A 17,466-nucleotide genomic window follows, 5' to 3' on the forward strand; every position below is an offset into this window, starting at 1 on the left:
GTTTTGAGTAATGAACCAGGCTGGGAGTTTTTAAAAGCCTCCGGAATCTTTTGCAGGTGTTTAAAGTTAATTCGTTGATTCAGATGATTAGGTTAATAGCTTGTTTAGAGAACCTTTTCATGATATGCTAATTTTGTGAGATAGGAATTTTGGGTTTTCATGAGCTGTATACCAAAATCATCAGTATTAAAACAACAAAAGATCTGAAATATTTCAGTTGGTGTGCAATGAATCTAAAATATATGAAAGTTTATTTTTTATCATTTCATTATGGAAAAGAATTAACTTTATCACAATATGCTCATTTTTTGAGAAGGACCTGTATAACACAGCTTGGCAGTACAAGCACACTTCTGATCACGTGCCACACAGGCAGGTGTTGCCTCAGGTGAGCTCTGGATGCACACGCGCGCGTGCGCGCTACCATGCTGTCTCCCAGACAGCGAATCCAACATGGCCTGTACTGCAGTTCGGTGGACGGGGAGCTCTACTGCGCTCAGAAAGATGCTCTGGGTTTCTGTTGTGTTCTGGACTTTATTTAGTTCGTTTATGAATGAAGTGGGCGCGGCTCCGGAGACGGGACACTGGTCTATTAATGTTGACAATGTAAGAAGCTGTTCCTTATGTTTATTTTGGGTTTGGCGTAGAGGTGGGTAATCCAGGCACAGAATTGGAGAATCCATTCCAGGGTTGTATTACAGCTGTATGGATGGCTATGCTGCAGCTCGTTTATACTCAGAGCCAGCCAGGCAGCTGAAACAAAACCCCGAGATGGATTTTCACGTTCTGGACCTGAATTACCCACTGTCACTAGCTATCTAGCAAGACTAGCTAAACACGGGGCGTCTAGTGTCTACTTTCTGTTATTCTGCTTCTTTTAAACGTACTGTTTACGGTTTAACATCGTTTTAGGGACGTGAACTACGATAAACTCCTATATAGCTAACTGCTGGTTGTAGAATTTACTTAATAGTTTAGCATACTGCTGTCTTAGCTAACGCTAACATAGCTAGCGAGCTGATGTGGCATTGCAATTGAGAGCTAATGCTAACCGGCTAACATATCAAAACCTAGCCAACCTAGCTAACTAAGTTAGCATTGCCAGTGAGAGATAATGATAGCTGGCTATCTTAGCTACGCTAGAAATCTAGTAATCCGTTGTGACATTGCTAGCGAGAGGTAATGATGACGGGTTAAATTAACTTGCTAGCAAGCTGATATGACATTGCTTGCAAATAGTAAGTTGGCTAAGTTTATAGAATTGCCAGTGATAGCTAATGGTATCTGGCTAAGTTAGCTACGCTAGCTAACTATCACTCTGATGTGGCATTGTCAGTGAGAGCTAATGATAACTGGCTAAATGAACTAGCTAAGTTGGCTAACTAGCTTCCAAGCTGCTATGGCATTGCTGGCTTACTTGGCGAACCTAATTGAGTAACTAACTAGTATTGCCATTGAGAGCTAATGATAGCTGACTAACTTTACTAAGTTAGTTAACTAACTTACTTACTAGCAGTGCCATTAAGAGCTAATGAAAACTGGCTAACTTAGCTAACCTAGCTAAATTACTAAGAGCTAAAGAGCTAGCTAAATTAGTCAGATATAATGATGGCTGACTAAGCTAGCTAACTAGCGAACAGATGTTGCATTGACTGTGAGAGTTAATGATAGCTGGTTAACTTAGCTGAACTAGCTAACTAGCCTGTTTTCTGTTGGGGCGATACATGCTGGTCTCCTTTAACTAGACTTCTAACGTAGCTAAGTAGCTAGCTTATTTAACAAAGTGTCTTTAGACACGTTTGAAGCATTGCTCAGAAACAAAATTAAGATTATTTGTGTGTTTTTCTAAGTTTTTTCTAAGTGAAGTGTTCAGGTTTTCTGTTCTTTTCACACAATTTTAGTTTATAGCAAGCTAGCTAATTATATAACCCTTTTGAAAACAAATGTAAAGCTTAGATATGTAACTTAGCTGCGCTGCCAACAACCAATGATTTGATAGGCTGGCAGCATTTCAGGAGTTAAAGCTAACTTCTTTAGGGTCGTGTGGTGTTAAAGTATGTAGCTAGCTATTTTCAATCAGAAAATGTATAGCTAGCGAGTCTAGGGGTGAATGATATCAACAGCGTCAGGCCGCAGATCTCATTTGTCAGTCCACCTCTTCTACGACACCTAGCTCGTCCCTGAGTCCCGGAAACGACGTCACCACAGTTTTTTTTCACATGCTTCAAAATAAAAGTCAACTTGGCCGACTGCTCATTGTACGAAACCACGGTTATAACAAGCAACAATAGTTTAATGAACTTTATACTTTACAAATATATTTTATACTTTTTGGGTTTGGGGTGCCTAGGAGATTCTAGGTTTGACTGAGATGTAACGTTTTTGTGGAATTTGAATATTAATATATCTGGTTAGCGAACTAAATACCTAGGAGATTCTAGGTTTGACTGAGATGTAGGCAATAGGTTTGTGTTGTAATATAAAACATTCATTGACAAAATCGGCTAACTTAGCTAGTTGTTTTGATTGCTAGTAACCTGTTACATTTTCTAATAGCATGCTTGTCTGTGTTTTAATAACACTATAAAATTGCTTATTTTCAGAAAGATGCAATAAAGTATGCACAATAAACAAGCGGAAAAATAATTCAAGCAGCGACTTTATTAAAAAACAACAACAATAAATGAACAGAGGACAATTAAATGTAATAAAAGCACCAATTACTTCACCAACTAAGTCAAAGTATATCAAAGACAGACAGCTGGTTACGTTACTCAATGCCAGACCTATCATAATGTGTTTACTGTATAAGTTAATACATATAAGTTACACACACACACACACACACACATATATATATAGTTAGTTAACTGAAACTAGCTAAACAGCGTCTAGCGATCTTGCTTCGGATAATATTATAGCTAAGTTACCTAAATTATCAGTATACCAAGATAATGTTAGCTGATAACTTAGACATCACGTCTAAAACTGTCGTTTGCAACGTACCGTCAATTAAATGCTCTGTTGGATCAAAAATGTTGATAACTGATCTAAAACAATAATAATACAAGTTCCCCACGCTTCGTGCACAAATAACACTGAATTTCAGGCTCAATACTACCCCATACCACTAGATGGCGATACTGGAAACAATGCCACCTCCTCTGTGGTGCCTCATGTAGGTACCACAGGAGAGGTAGGGCTCAGAAATGAGATCTGCGCGCAGACCCTTCTCAATGATATGGTATGGCCTTAAATTAATATCAGGATATTTTAGGGCATTTTTGCAATAACGGTATTCTTGGCAATATGGAAAAAAACTCCGGCAAAAATTGTCAATCAATAAAAAACGGCACTTTCTGTTCCCTGTCTTATCCTTAAGGCTAACTTTTTTTTTATCAATGTTTGGTTTTAAATGTAAATGAAAATCAGTGTGTTATTGGCTAAAGTAAATTATATTTATATTCATAGTGTCAATCACTTCAAGTTTTTTTTATTCATAATATTCTGTGATAGTCTTGATTGCTGATTTAACAAAATAAATGTAAAGGTTTTATTTCATATATATGTTTATGTAATGTTTCAAACGTTCAGCAGGAACAAAAAATCGGTAAAGGTTTTTTTTTCTATTTTCTAAAAACAGTAACTTACCAATAATCAGATTTTATAAAATAATAATAATTTAACAATGAATAATACAACATAACAATAAAATCTACTATATATACTGATATATAGTGAACCTTGGTATGGACATTTTAAATCATAGTATTATTACTGTCACAATATATTGTTTACAATATGATGAGACACCCTACTAGCTACACATAATTAAATATTAAGCTAGTCAGTTAGGTAATATCCATTTACATTGATTACGGTCTAGTAGATTTGATTGTAGATTTGATCACCTGAAATCTGAAACTGGCAGGTGTTTCTAAACATTAGGGATGTAATGAGCTACTATAGTTGTTTACCTATTTGCTGCTTAGATATTTACATATTATACAGAGTTAATCACACTAAGGAATGCACATTAATAATTTTGATAAAATACCAACTGTCTAGTGGCTATTCAGCAGTCAGCAGGTTGTATTCCTGCATGTTTACTCTCAAGGTGGGGTTATCAAATATTTAAAGACCCTGTTTTTCCACTTGGGCAGTCCAATCGATATCTGGTAGCTGTCTTTGAAAGGGGATGCCATGTCTCAGTAACAGGACTGAATTACTGATTACACTAACACCATGCATTCATTACCATCCATATTAGCCAAGACTGATAGACTTATAAGACTTAAATGCTGAGGTCAAGGAGACCTGTATTGTGTAGCTGTTGCAATAATGCACAGTGCAGTTTATGGAAAAGTTCCTGCACAACTGCACACATACAAACTGTTTGCTGTTTGCACAAACCCACAACATAGTTAACAGGCTTATAAAGCTACTTATTTATGTCTACATTTTTATCCAGTACCCTTTGACTTGAGTCCTTTTTTTTAATTAATTATCTAACTTAGTATTGTCTATAGTATTTAACCCTACAGACCCTGCGTCCACTACAATGGATTTTGTGTAGTTGTTTAGCCCCACCTCTAGACATTAGAGCATGGCAGCACTATAGCCAGCAAAGCAAAGTAAGGGCTTATTTTTACTAATTTAATTAACAACACCTTTTATCATGTTTATTTTAATGTTTATGATTTAAATAGAAAAGGTCAATATCAAATATAAAGTAAAAATGTTAAAAACAGTCTTCCAATGCAGTGGACAGTATGAAAGCAATTAAATATTTTGCAATCATTGGATAAATTGTTTGTTACAGATTTTATATTAAAGTATTAGTGTCTTCTTTTGTGCGTATTACAAGAAGAAAACAACATTCTTTTTTATCACTGAAACGAAATTTAGATCTAAAAGGATTAAGTTGTCAGTTTGTTTTTCTCTGTTACCTGACTTGTCTCAGTGTCTCAGTACCTGACTGTCAGTGGAGGAAGAATTTTATTGTACTGTGTTTAGTGTGCATATGACGATAAGCTCTTGAATTTTATATTTTACCACCGACCATAGCACCAACAAGATCTTATATTTTTTTCTTTCTTTCAGACATCAAGACCCCTGTTATTAAAAAAATCCATGTATAAGAACACACACATCCAACTGAAAGGTAATATTTGATCACATTTGATATAAGAAACAGTAATCACAATGTGAATGTTGGTAATGTACTAACACAGACTGATCTGCTTGTGATGCAATAGGCTCTATGTACACCAGTCATCTGGGTGTCGTTTATGATCAGAATAATTTTTGGACTTTGTTCAGTGGATTACACAAGGGCAGTCTGTGATCGATTAATGAGAACATAAATTAAGTATTATAGAAAGTATATATCAAAGGGCTCCGGCAGCGACCTCCCGATCATAGTGGCAGCGCTCTAGACTGCTGTACCACTCAGCGCCCCAAAGTTAAACGTTTTAATAGGCATCGTAATACTATATATACAAACACACAGAAATGGGTTCTGAGTCAACTACCTGATATTTGCTCTAGGCACTGGGTTAAGTCGGAAATGCTATGTTTCCTCACGCAAAACTGACCAGAAGCTACTCTGCCAGTATAACAACAACAAAAGAGAACATGTCACAGACCTAAAGTGCATAGAGCCTATAAAACTATAACACAGTAACAGTCACTAAACTGTAATAGTTAAAATGTGGTGTTTTTTTTTTTGCAGTAACTTCCTTTCACTGTCCAGAAGAAGTGCACTTTAACATAAGTTGGTATTTAAAATACTACCCATGTCACAATGAGTTCAATAACATAGAGGTAAATACTCTACATGTAAGTTTTTAAAATACAAAATGTTCGTGTGTACTGAAGGTTACGGTTACAATTAAATTTTTTCTACCAGGAAATGTACGAGAGGACGCCACTGAGCCGAGGAGAGAGTTTAGACCCCTACCCTCTTGGGCACGGAGAATACATTGAACACCTGTACAAACCTTTATCCTGCAACAGTGGCAACCAGTTCTTCCCCATGCTCAATGCGAGTACCTTTTCTCTGAGTATTTACAAAAATAATGATCTTCTAATTAAAAAACTTAGCCTTTTGTTCCAGTCCTCTTAAAGGTCAGTATTTATGTTCATCTTTAGAAATCACGAGCGGAGCCAAGAACTGTGGAGCCTCCAATAGAGGGTGGAAATAAGGTAAGAACTACTTTTAAAAGATACCTAATGACCACAAAGCATTTGTGTATTAAGTCCTCTAACATGTTTGTTCATCATTTTAGGATGCCAATTATACAAAGTGGCTTACAGCAGAAGCTGGAGTTCGGGTAAAGCCCCCCTTTTTTGTTTTTAACAGCTTTTAAAGAACTACTTAATATTTTTTTAAGCAGTGCACGTGAATTTATAAATGTATTATAAGGTTCCTGCCTATCTTTCTCTCAAAAGGATAATGTTATCGCTACAACGTGGAAAGATGGACCTTATCTCCTTGTGGTTTCGATTAAGCCCCAAGAAAAGGACGTCAACTGGAATTTAACATGTGAGAATGTCTATTTTAATGTTTTTTTATATATATATTTTTTATTAATTTTCAAAGATTTAGGTTGTTTTGAATAGAGAAAATAACTTTATTGTTAACACTGATAGTAGTAGTAATATTAATAATGTTTTTTGTTTTGTTTTTTGCATTGTACAGTCAGTGTTGTGATGAAAGGGGATCATGGCTACATTTCAGTAACGGAATGGCCTCTTATGATTGTAAGTGTCTTTCTGCTGAGTTTTCCTTTGCTATGTCTTTTTCTTTGCATAGATCTTAGTTTAAATGAGGTTGCCCCTTTAAAAAAAGTCTTTATACATCCATCAAGTCCAGCTATTGCTGTATTTCAACCTAGGTGTGGGAATGGCTGGGCATATCACAATATTGAGATTACTTGATATCACAGTTCTCTACATTTCTTGACAGCATCTGTTATTGAAGAGTATAAAATATTCCTAAAAAGCTTATTATTGCTTATTTTGTACATTACTTGACTTCATTTTGGTCATTTTAATTTTATAAGACACCCAATGTACCTTGCAATGAAATATATTACGTAAATAAACATGAAAAATCATATTATAAATAATTGAAAATCATGAAATTGCCAGAAATTGATCCTTCAATTGAAAATGAACCCTGGAGTACAGTCAGTATCTGAAAGTGTGCTGTCTTATTGTTTTTCATGTTTCTTCAGTTCTATATGGTGATGTGCATCGTCTACATACTGTTTGCTCTGCTGTGGTTCATCTGGGCATCTTGCTACTGGAAAGACCTGCTGCGCATTCAGTTCTGGATAGCTGGCGTGATCTTCTTGGGAATGGTGGAGATGGCCGTTTTCTGCGCTGAGTATGAGAACACCAATGCTGTTGGCTCAGCATGTGAGTATACAGACCATGCATGAATTTAATATATAATAAATGATTTATTTTCCCAGGAGTTATTGCGATAAGAGAGTAATTTTAAAATAATTTTATGCCACTGATCTACAAAAATATATTTTATATATACACACACACACACCACTGTGGGATTAATAAAGATTTAACCTCTCTTATGTGACAGTATAAAAGTTATAATATTATACCCTTTTAAAGCAGAATCTAAAAATATATAAAGGTTTTAAAAGGTTTTAAGTCACAAACATTGTCGATGCCATTAAATATCCAATATGTTGCTGATGTGGCACAAAACAAAACAAACAAAATCCTCTTTCATGCAAGTAAGTGCTCATTAGAAATAGAGAAGTTAGTCTTCATGCAGGTACGCAGCCCTCAGTGACGCAAGCCGACGTCCTGAGACTCCCGACATTATTCTCTTTCTATGCATTTCATGCACCTTTTTTTGTTATTACACTAAATTAAAACCAACACAAAACCAAAACAAAGCAAAAGTCTAAAACATATGACCTGTGACTTGAACTAAAAAGCTGTTGCTACTGAGTTTCACGTTTCATTGTGGCTCGGCTCGACGCAGCACATTTAGTGTGCAGCCAGCTTAAAGCTAATTTGTTTAATCCACTTCCATGATGGAGCTCCGCTCAAATTGGTCAGACTAGTTTTAACGCCACAGAAATTCCAACTCACTCCGCTTAAAAGATTTATGCAGCACCGCAGTACATTCGTTTTGGACTCCGTCTGGGAGGCATCATTAATATATGCTTTTTAAATTTAACATGGGTTGTTGCTGTCTTTATAAATCGGTTGCAGTATAAAACGGCCTTTACTTGTTTACAATTTCAGTTTGAGACTTTCCAAAAATGTTATTTTTAGATTTATATTTTTTTTCTGGTTATTTGTTATAATTTGCTTGAAGGTGCCATTCAAAAGTATTTTTTTTGTTTCTTTTTCTATTATTGTTAATGTATTATTGTTTGTATGATGTTTGCTCAGGTGTTGGGTGTTTACTGATGATGAGGTGTCCTAATACGGTTTAATTTGTGTTTTTTTTTTTTTTACAGCTCAAGGCTTGCTGGTTTTTGCTGAGCTCATCTCTGCTCTAAAGAGAACTCTTGCTCGACTCTTGGTCATCATCGTCAGCCTGGGCTACGGTATTGTCAAGTAAGTAAAGGATGACCGCTACTATAAGGTGATATAATGATTTGATTTAATTTGAGTGTGATTAAAGCAGCATGTTTTGTTTTTGGAGATGTGTGTTGCTCATATAATTTATGTTTCTATTTTAGGCCTCGTTTGGGAACAGTCATGCACAGAGTTGTGGGACTAGGAGTGCTTTATTTTGCCTTTGCTGCTATTGAGGGCGTTCTGCGGATAACTGGGGTAAAGTAAACCTTATATCACTAAGCATGTGTAATATTTCTACAGTAAAACTTGATGGACGCATCTGGAAATATTTTTAATGAGATAAGCCACTATGTCTACAGCAGATAAAAGTGGCCCAAATCTGATTTTAGGGGTAATTACAGAGAAGCCGTTAATTTAAAGGATGCAGTATTTGTCCTTTTTCTTTTTAATGCTGCACCCACCATTTGTAGTAGTATCCAGTCAATTCATTAGAAACACTGAGCAGCTGCAACACAACCCTTTTAATATTATCGAAAGAGAGATCTTTCCAAATATTTCAGAGCTCTGTTATCTCATTATTCCACCACTGAAGACCTTATATACTGCTGCTGTCTATTTTTCTGTGTTCTTGTCATTCAGCCCTCTACTCCAATTTAACAGAAAAGTCACATGACTTCTGATCTAGCTGTTTACTATTGCTGTGATATGTATTCAATATTTATCAGATTTTAGTAACCCAAATCAAAATCGAAAGTGTCAAAAATTTAATTTAATGTTTTAGTTGTTTACACTGCCACACAAATGAAACACCTGGGGTGGGACAATATATCGATATTGTGATATATCGTATCATATTCTAGCAATACATGACTTTAAATATGGGCAATTTCTATTGAAACATTGGAGCTCTGAACTCCCTAAGACTCTCCCGTAATTTGACTCCACATGGTGGTGCTAATCAAATGAAATAGGATAAACCTGTAAATTGTGTGAAACTGACACCAATAAATCCATAATTTCTGGTATTGGTTTATTTAGAGTTATCTCTGCATAATTCACTTGATTCGCTTGCAGAATCACAGTATATTGTGATATTCTATCTTGAGATGCCCTGTTATTCCCACCCTAAAGACACGTGACAGATCTGGTTTGGGCCTTTTACCTGCTGTGTGAATGGAGTGGTCGTGTGTGTGTGTGTGTGTGTGTGTGTATGTCGTATGAGTAAGCAAATGCTTGTTTTGATCTGAAAGGGTCGGGACAATGGACCAGCTCTGATCACTGCCATTGTACTGGCTGTGTTTGACTCCAGCGCCATTTGGTTCATATCCTTCCATTTGTTTTTAAATTTTGTTTTTGAGAAAACAACATTGCAGTTTGTTTGAGGGCACAGAGCTGCTCTTAGTGATGATGGAATCTGCACATTAGTAAATGGCTGAACAGTTTTAAAGATTTAACTTTGACATTTTGTTGCAGTAAGAACCACATTTAGTGTTATTTACCACAAGACATGAATCAAATTACACAAGACCTGCTAAGTTAAAATTACCTTGTATTAATCTACTTAATCAACTGTGAAGGGCCAAGTGCCAGTACCACTATGCATTTCAGTAAAAAGCATTTTTTATACAAATATAGTAATTTTTTTTTACACACTTTTTTTTATGTAATAATATCACTATTGTTGCTGTTGTTGTGTTTAAGGTTTTATTGTGATGTTTAAACAGCACATCCTATAATGAGAGCAAAAAATGTACAGAAATACACTGAATGGAAATAATTTCCACAGTAAATAATTTATGAAAGATTGTACCTGGACTCTAAATGCTTAAGCATGCTGTAAAGTTGGTAGCTGGTCATTAAATTTAACAAAAGTGGACTACTTCTCTGTAATTCCTTCAGACTTTGGGTTGTCTGCTTTTCTGGAAAGCTCTAGTGAGAATGTGCAACCTGGTTGTCATGTTAGCTGTGATGTAAGATTATTTCCACCTGCTGTGGGTTGTGATGTGATACAGCAGGTTTACAGTCGGGGATCTGCCTTTTCCGTTTGAATACGTTTATTGATGTAAATATTTCTTTTTGGAGGTGTTCGATTGGATTAGCCCGATCTCCAGTACTCACCTTATGATCTTGTTAGATGGTATTTTCTAATAATGTTGTCATCAAAGGAAGAATATTGTAATTGTGAAAAATAACTGCTCACTAACCAGTTTTGGTGAAAAAGGGATTTTTCTGTCTTCATATTTGCCCCTTTCACTCATACCTACTCTCCCCTCTCTTTCCTTTTCTTCCCTGCATCTCTTTCTCTCTCAGGCTAAAGACTCTGATCTGGCCTTGCTGGCCAATATTCCCCTGGCCCTGCTTGACTCCTCTCTGTGTTGGTGGATATCCTTTTGGGAGCCTCTGGTTCTTGTGCAGGGCCTCCTCTGTCCTCTCCCAGCTCCATCATGATCTCTGCATGTTGGCTTAAATGTTTAACCACTGATGTTTTTAAAAGACTCCTTCATCAGAAAAGGCTAATAAGGTCACAGTGAATGCTAATGGTGTTTAGTTTACCCTGTTACCGGATTAGTATTTTTGAGGAAGGTGTTCTTTAAAAAAAACTGTGCCATTGTATGCTTTTGTTTAGTATTGTTATTTTTGTGTCCCAGTGACCATGTGACATTTATTTAATTGTTTATTTGTTTTTTTGTTTATTTAAATATTTATTTCCTTGACTTGTTCTCACATATTTGTTAGCCTTGCACAAACCATAAAGACACTGAAACTCAGGAGAAACCCAGTGAAATTGTCATTGTATAGGCACTTCACTAATACCCTCATATTTGCTGTAATTGGTGAGTATTAACAAGAAATAATATTAAAATAAATAAATTAATTAATTGGCATTGTTACTTAGAGCATGCATATATATATATATATATTTATATACGTGCATTTGTATATTTAATTTAAAAGGATTTCTTTTATTTTCAGCCTCTATTATCTTCATGGTTTGGACTACAAAAAAATTCCGGTTAGCAGACTGTCAGGCTGTGAGTATCTGATTTACCGTGTATTATATTTATTTCAATAATTAATGTTGTTTGCAGTAAAAACAATGCTAAGCACTGTATTTGAAGAAATGCTGAAGTAAATGTAGTATAATACAGGTTTTATATATATAATATAATATTAATAATATATTTGAGCATGAAAACTTTATACCAGTGCAATCACTGACTAGCACATGTGAGTCTGAACAAAGATGAAATACACTTCTGTCATTTTACCAATAGTATTCAGTAGAGAAATTGTATATTTATTTATTATTTATTTTATAATGAATGCAGGATTGGATGGAGCTCTGGGTTGACGATGCCTTCTGGAGATTTCTCTTCTCAATCATACTTCTCGTTATCATGTTTCTCTGGAGACCATCTGCAAATAACCAAAGGCAAGCTCTGAGTTCCTTATTGTTTGATAAAGATTATTTTATTATTATTTAATATATTTGTACTTAATCATACTCAACATGTGAATTAGGGCTGTAAAATATATCGTTTTAGCGTCGCCATTTCAATATTCACATCGCAGGATGTGCTGTGTCTCTGTCTTTTGCAAAGACATTTGCCTGTTTTTTTTTTGTTTGTTTATTTGTTGTTGTTTTTTTTGTTGTTTTTTTTTTGTTTTTTTTTTAAAGATGACATTATCACTGTCAGATAAAAACATAATTCAATGTGTTCACATGGTTAAAGTACCCATTCAGGTTTTAATAAGTGGTAAAATGAATTTTTGCCTAATCATGTAGATTTTCTATTCAACTTTGTAATTATACTAATACTGTACTGTACATTGCAACAAAACACTGTTAGGCTAGATCTCCTGTGCAAAGACAGACATTAGATAGACATTAGTGCAAAACAAAACACAAGGTGCATAGACAGTAAGTACACTAGACAAATAAATCTGTATGTTCGTGTGTAACTAAGGTGCAGGTATTACTGACTGTAGAGAATATATAGTCCAGTGATATGATTGGGCGATTGTGCATTGGAAAAGGCTTTACAAAACCAGCTGAACATTATTAAGATGAAGGGAGGGCCTAGTGCTCTTAAGGGAATCATTGACTCAAGGAAGGCTTTCACTGTGATTCTCCCCATACACCTATCTGACAGTCAGGATGTGCTATATTGCATTTTACATAAATTGTGATTTAAAATATCCATAATGCAGTAATAGCGATAAATGTATTTTGTTTTTTTGCAATTTATATGAATGTACTAAATATTCTGCACTTTAGTATTTTTGTGTTTTTTTTATTATTTAAATTTTATTACTGATATTTATTTTTTTACATTATCATTATTTAATACAAATTCTGAGCCTTGGAAAATTACAATTTACCATATATGTTTTATCTTCTACAAAATATTTAGTTTCTGATTGAGTCTTATTTGTGTTTCATATTTTGAAGTCTCAAACTAGTCTCAAAAATTATGCAGGACATTGTATGTCAGTGCAAAAATACTTTTTAAATCTGTTCCTTATATTACCAACAGAAGCAAAAATTTACTAATGGGTTGCTGCTTTGTATCTGCAGAAGGCAGGTGTGAATTACTACTGTCTGCAAAGACATGAGAAATGCAGAGACTGTACTGTAAGAGGAGTACAAGTCTAAAAAATATCTTGTATTGAAGGTTATTATTTGCAAGGTATTGTATGTCATTGTTGGAAAACATTTTAAACTGTTAATGGACTTCATTTACTTTTCAGAACATCAGGCCAAATGTATAGCAATACCCAAGTCCAAGTCTGTTATTGGGCTTTACGTCTGAATCATAAAAGCATGTTTTTGTCCTTTTTAATTGTCAGAATGTCTCTGTTAGTTTACACTGGTCTGTGTGTGCTGTGTTTGTAGGTATGCTTTTACACCTTTGATTGATGATTCAGATGATGAAGAAATTGAAGAGTTTTTAGTTTCTGCAAATATTGGTAAGTAGTAAATTGTTAAGAAAAAATACTTAATTATTAAAAACATCTTTAAGTCATTGATAAAACCTAAACTCACCAGCGGTTTCTTTTTTATTTCTTTAGCAGACGGAATAAAATTGAGAGCAGCAAAGTCTGAGACGAATGGAACAGCAAAGCCCACTCCTGGACCAGTTAGTACCACAATATAATATGTGATATATGATATATGATATATATGATATGATATATAATATATTATATTATATTATATAGTATATAATATAATATATTATATACACACATTTATTTCTGTTTGCATACAAATTTAAAAAATAAATGAAGGAACAGTCTGAATGTAAACATTTTGCTCATTGTCAGGATGAAGACTTGAAGTGGGTGGAGGAGAACATTCCTTCCTCTTTAACTGATGTGTAAGTAAGAACAGTATATCCAGGGTATAGTTTCAATGCCCCCTGGCAGTTCTTTTTCACTTATTGAACTCATTGAAATAAGGACTGATTTAAAGTCTGATTGAAGTTATATTCAAATACATATTTGGACATAAACAGAATTTATCATTTAGTGTTTTTTTTTTTTTTGGTTGCTATCACTACTGCTCATGGGCACATGTCCACAATGGGAGGTGTTTATTTGTGTGAACAGGTGTTAAACGTTATCTTCTTCACTTAAACGTGAACATTTTTTGTAAGGTGGGAAACAATTTATAAAGGTAGAACATTTTATGTTGTTTGCTAAATATTATTTTAGGTTTTACTAGCTACAGGGATTGTGTTTATTACTTCTCAATTAAATTAAATAACACTGTCATTTGGGAAAGGTGACCAACCTCTTGCATAAGGGAGTAGTATACAGAATGAAGGTGTAGTAATTTCATATTAAATAAAAAAGAAAAGTACAGGGTCTGCCCAGTCTCAAGCTGGGTTACGCCTCATGTTCCAACCTTATTAATGCCTAGTTTTATTTTAGTCTACTTTTGACATGAGCCCTATAGACTGAGATAAAGCAATATGATGCAGTAACTGTTTTTTTTGTTTGTTTTTAGTGCTCTACCTGTTCTTCTCGACTCTGATGAGGTATGTTGCATTAACTAACAATTTTTGCATACTCGCAAAACCCTTTTTTTCAAATGAATGAACCAGTAATCTTCTGTTTCTTTTACTTTTTACAGGAAATTATGACTACAAAATATGAGATGTCAAAAATGGAGTGAACACACAATAACTGCCCTCCTGAGATCAGTGATCTGCTGCTGCTACCCCTATTGGCAGAGAGAAAGAGGTACAACACAGAGAAGAGAAGAGGGATGGGTCACTGTCTGGTCAGAGCCCACTGTGTGCCCTGAATAGAAGAGGAAGCATGTTTGATGTCACGGAAGCATCTTGGATAACCCAGCAGTGGTTCTATCGCCTTTACTATTTCTGAGGCATTACCTACTTTTTCCATTTACCCCAAAGTGGGTGTGGAAATACTGTATTCACTGTCTGCCCCACACATTTGACAGACACGTGATGACTTTCGAACATAAAAGAAAAACTTATTTATATGGACTTAATTTTGTGCCCAACTTTTACACAAAATAATCTGCAATTTTAAGAATCACAAGAAAAACGTTTGTTGCAAATGAATAGTATATTAAACTTTTTTTAGTTCATTATTCTTTGCAGTTATTTGACCGTTACTTTGCTTTCATTTTTTTGCGAGTGGAATCTCATTTGCTTCTGCTTCATGTTTTTTCTTTAGTTTAGTTTTGGTTTGGTGGGCGAAGTTTAAAAAAAGGCATTCACCTTGATTCTCCATTTGTATCTGACAGATACACTGAAACCTCTGCCAAGGACAAGATTTTAGCAGCAAAATCCACTAGAAGCAAAGAATAAAAAATGTAAAAGTATCTTTAAAAATATAGGTTTGATTTATATATTTTTCTTTTTGCACAATTGTAACATACTTTTTCGTTTTGATTCTTAAAATCTTTGCAGATTGCAGATTGAATTTTTTGCAAAGCTTCTCGCATAACATACACATTTTCCGTTTGTTTTCTACCTGAAACTTTGTGTGAGCCAATTGTGAAATGAACACTTTGCACTCTGGATTGTTAGGGGTTAGCTTGTTGGAAAAGTGTGTTCTTATTCAGGGGTTTGAATGATGAACTTGAACAAATGAGAGATTTATAGGAAGGATCTGAAGTTGATGACCAAAGACTTTTTTCTGTTTTGTGTTTCTTTTTTTAAACAAACCCTGAAACATTGTGTGTTTGCTGTAAAAGTGTTATTTATCTGTTTCATGATGGTAAGCCATCTGAAAATACAGTGTGTGAGATTTTGTCTGTCCTCATTGGTTGATTGGGTTTGTTTATACATGCATATATATGTGAGAGTGTGTGGGAGCAGAGTGTTCAGTTTTTTTCTAAATGTACTTTTCAGATGTCTGTCTTGGGGGAGGGTTGGGGGGGTAGAAGGCTGGTAGTTTAATGAGATGCAGAAATATTTTTTTTTTTGTAATGTGTGAAGTGAACTCCAGCTTTGATATGAATTATGAATTAATGGAGATGAGCAGAATTCCTGAATTGTACTGCAGCAAGAAGCACAATAGTTCCTAAAGCATTGGGAGCATAGCAATAGACTGTATCTGCTATTCTTTGTGCACGTTATTTTTATTTAAATTCTGCTTTTCAGTGTCTTTTTTTCCTCAGTACCACTTTAAAATATAAATCTTTTATAATGGAGTTTATTAATGCTTATTAATTAGGTTGTAAATACAAAAATCTTTTACCAAATCTTTCTGGATGCTTATCTTTTCTTTTTTTTTTCCATCAGTCATCATTAACATCTCATACAATATACAACATAGTAAGTCGGTTTAGTCATTTAATTTCTTAAATGAGCACATTATGATTGCTGAATAAATAATAATGAGTACATAATAAATATTGAAAGTTATTAACAGGTATGTTGAGGCTGGTGAAATCCAGGAAGATCTGTAAAAAAAAATTAAGGTATAAATTACAGTGTAATCGCTGTTCAGCGGATGAGAGGCCACTGCTGTCACTGCTGTTTTGTGATTACTGGTTAATGGATGATTTTAAAGTATTTACACCCTAATAAATAGCAACTAACAACCTCCTTTATAAACTGTTTATAAAAACTTATTTTAAAGTGTTACCTTTTGTCAATCTGAAGCCTTACATTTCTGCTTGTTTCATTTTTGTTTTTACTGTATTGTCTTTGAGTATATGTCTGTCCATTTTGGTTGAGTTCAAACACAATTTACTGAACTATAATGAATTAAATTTGATATGCAGTACCGGTGTGCTCACCTTGTCTGGATTTTTTTTTTTTTTTACAATTTGTTTCCTTGTTTTTAAATGCACTTTTACACTGTTTTGTCATGTAAAAGCTCTAGGTAGAACAGCCTCATTTCATGTGATTTTATTATTATTTTATATGAACAAACCCTTTGTTTTATTTTTTGATAACCAGAGCCTGAAATGTGATCCACCTCCACACCAGATTTTCAGTGTCCTTTATTCCTCATGCATGTTTGTCATTTTCTGGTGTTTTGATAGGGTTGATCTGTAAATAAAGATGATTTTATTGGCCTTATTCAGCTTCTGTTGTGTGCGTTAGGGTATCGGACGGTCACACAGGGGTGAGCTGTGGGTCTCTGCTCATTCTGACCTATTTCTCCAGTGGTCAATATCAGTTATTTTAAAATTATTTATCAGTCATATTGTTTTACACCATATTTGTGACATCATAGACTAGAATGAGATGACTGCAGTCAGCCGGCCCTGACCAGTCTGTTGGTCAAGATTTTGGTTGGTACCCATTTCATCATCAGTCATGTTTATACATACACACGCTGCAGAGATTTTAATCAGCACAGCACCATCCATCTGTTATCAAACCCCAGAACCTACTAATCTAACCA

The 17,466-nt window shown here is 34.7% G+C and overlaps 1 protein-coding gene across 2 annotated transcripts; it reads left to right on the forward strand.

Annotated features, from left to right (window-relative positions):
• The first annotated feature begins 406 nt into the window (after positions 1 to 406).
• On the forward strand, positions 407 to 17,138 carry tmem87b (transmembrane protein 87B). Of its 2 annotated transcripts, none has more exons than XM_049481467.1 (20): positions 407 to 606; positions 5,104 to 5,164; positions 5,735 to 5,826; positions 5,912 to 6,046; positions 6,154 to 6,207; positions 6,291 to 6,335; positions 6,454 to 6,547; positions 6,704 to 6,765; positions 7,242 to 7,425; positions 8,505 to 8,604; positions 8,730 to 8,823; positions 9,819 to 9,889; positions 11,293 to 11,402; positions 11,542 to 11,600; positions 11,898 to 12,001; positions 13,466 to 13,539; positions 13,642 to 13,709; positions 13,897 to 13,949; positions 14,582 to 14,612; positions 14,708 to 17,138. In XM_049481467.1, the coding sequence occupies exons 1-20, from the start codon at positions 454 to 456 to the stop codon at positions 14,747 to 14,749; spliced, it is 1,686 nt and encodes a 561-aa protein (XP_049337424.1). In that variant the 5' UTR covers positions 407 to 453; the 3' UTR covers positions 14,750 to 17,138. The 2 variants fall into 2 exon arrangements, with proteins under 2 accessions (XP_049337424.1, XP_007228803.4); XM_007228741.4 differs by lacking the exon at positions 9,819 to 9,889 and adding an exon at positions 10,879 to 10,950 and having other exon boundaries at positions 408 to 606; positions 11,294 to 11,402.
• Positions 17,139 to 17,466: the final 328 nt, after the last annotated feature.

This window comes from Astyanax mexicanus, chromosome 7 (genome assembly GCF_023375975.1).
Source record: "Astyanax mexicanus isolate ESR-SI-001 chromosome 7, AstMex3_surface, whole genome shotgun sequence".
NCBI classification, from domain to species: domain Eukaryota; kingdom Metazoa; phylum Chordata; class Actinopteri; order Characiformes; family Acestrorhamphidae; genus Astyanax; species Astyanax mexicanus.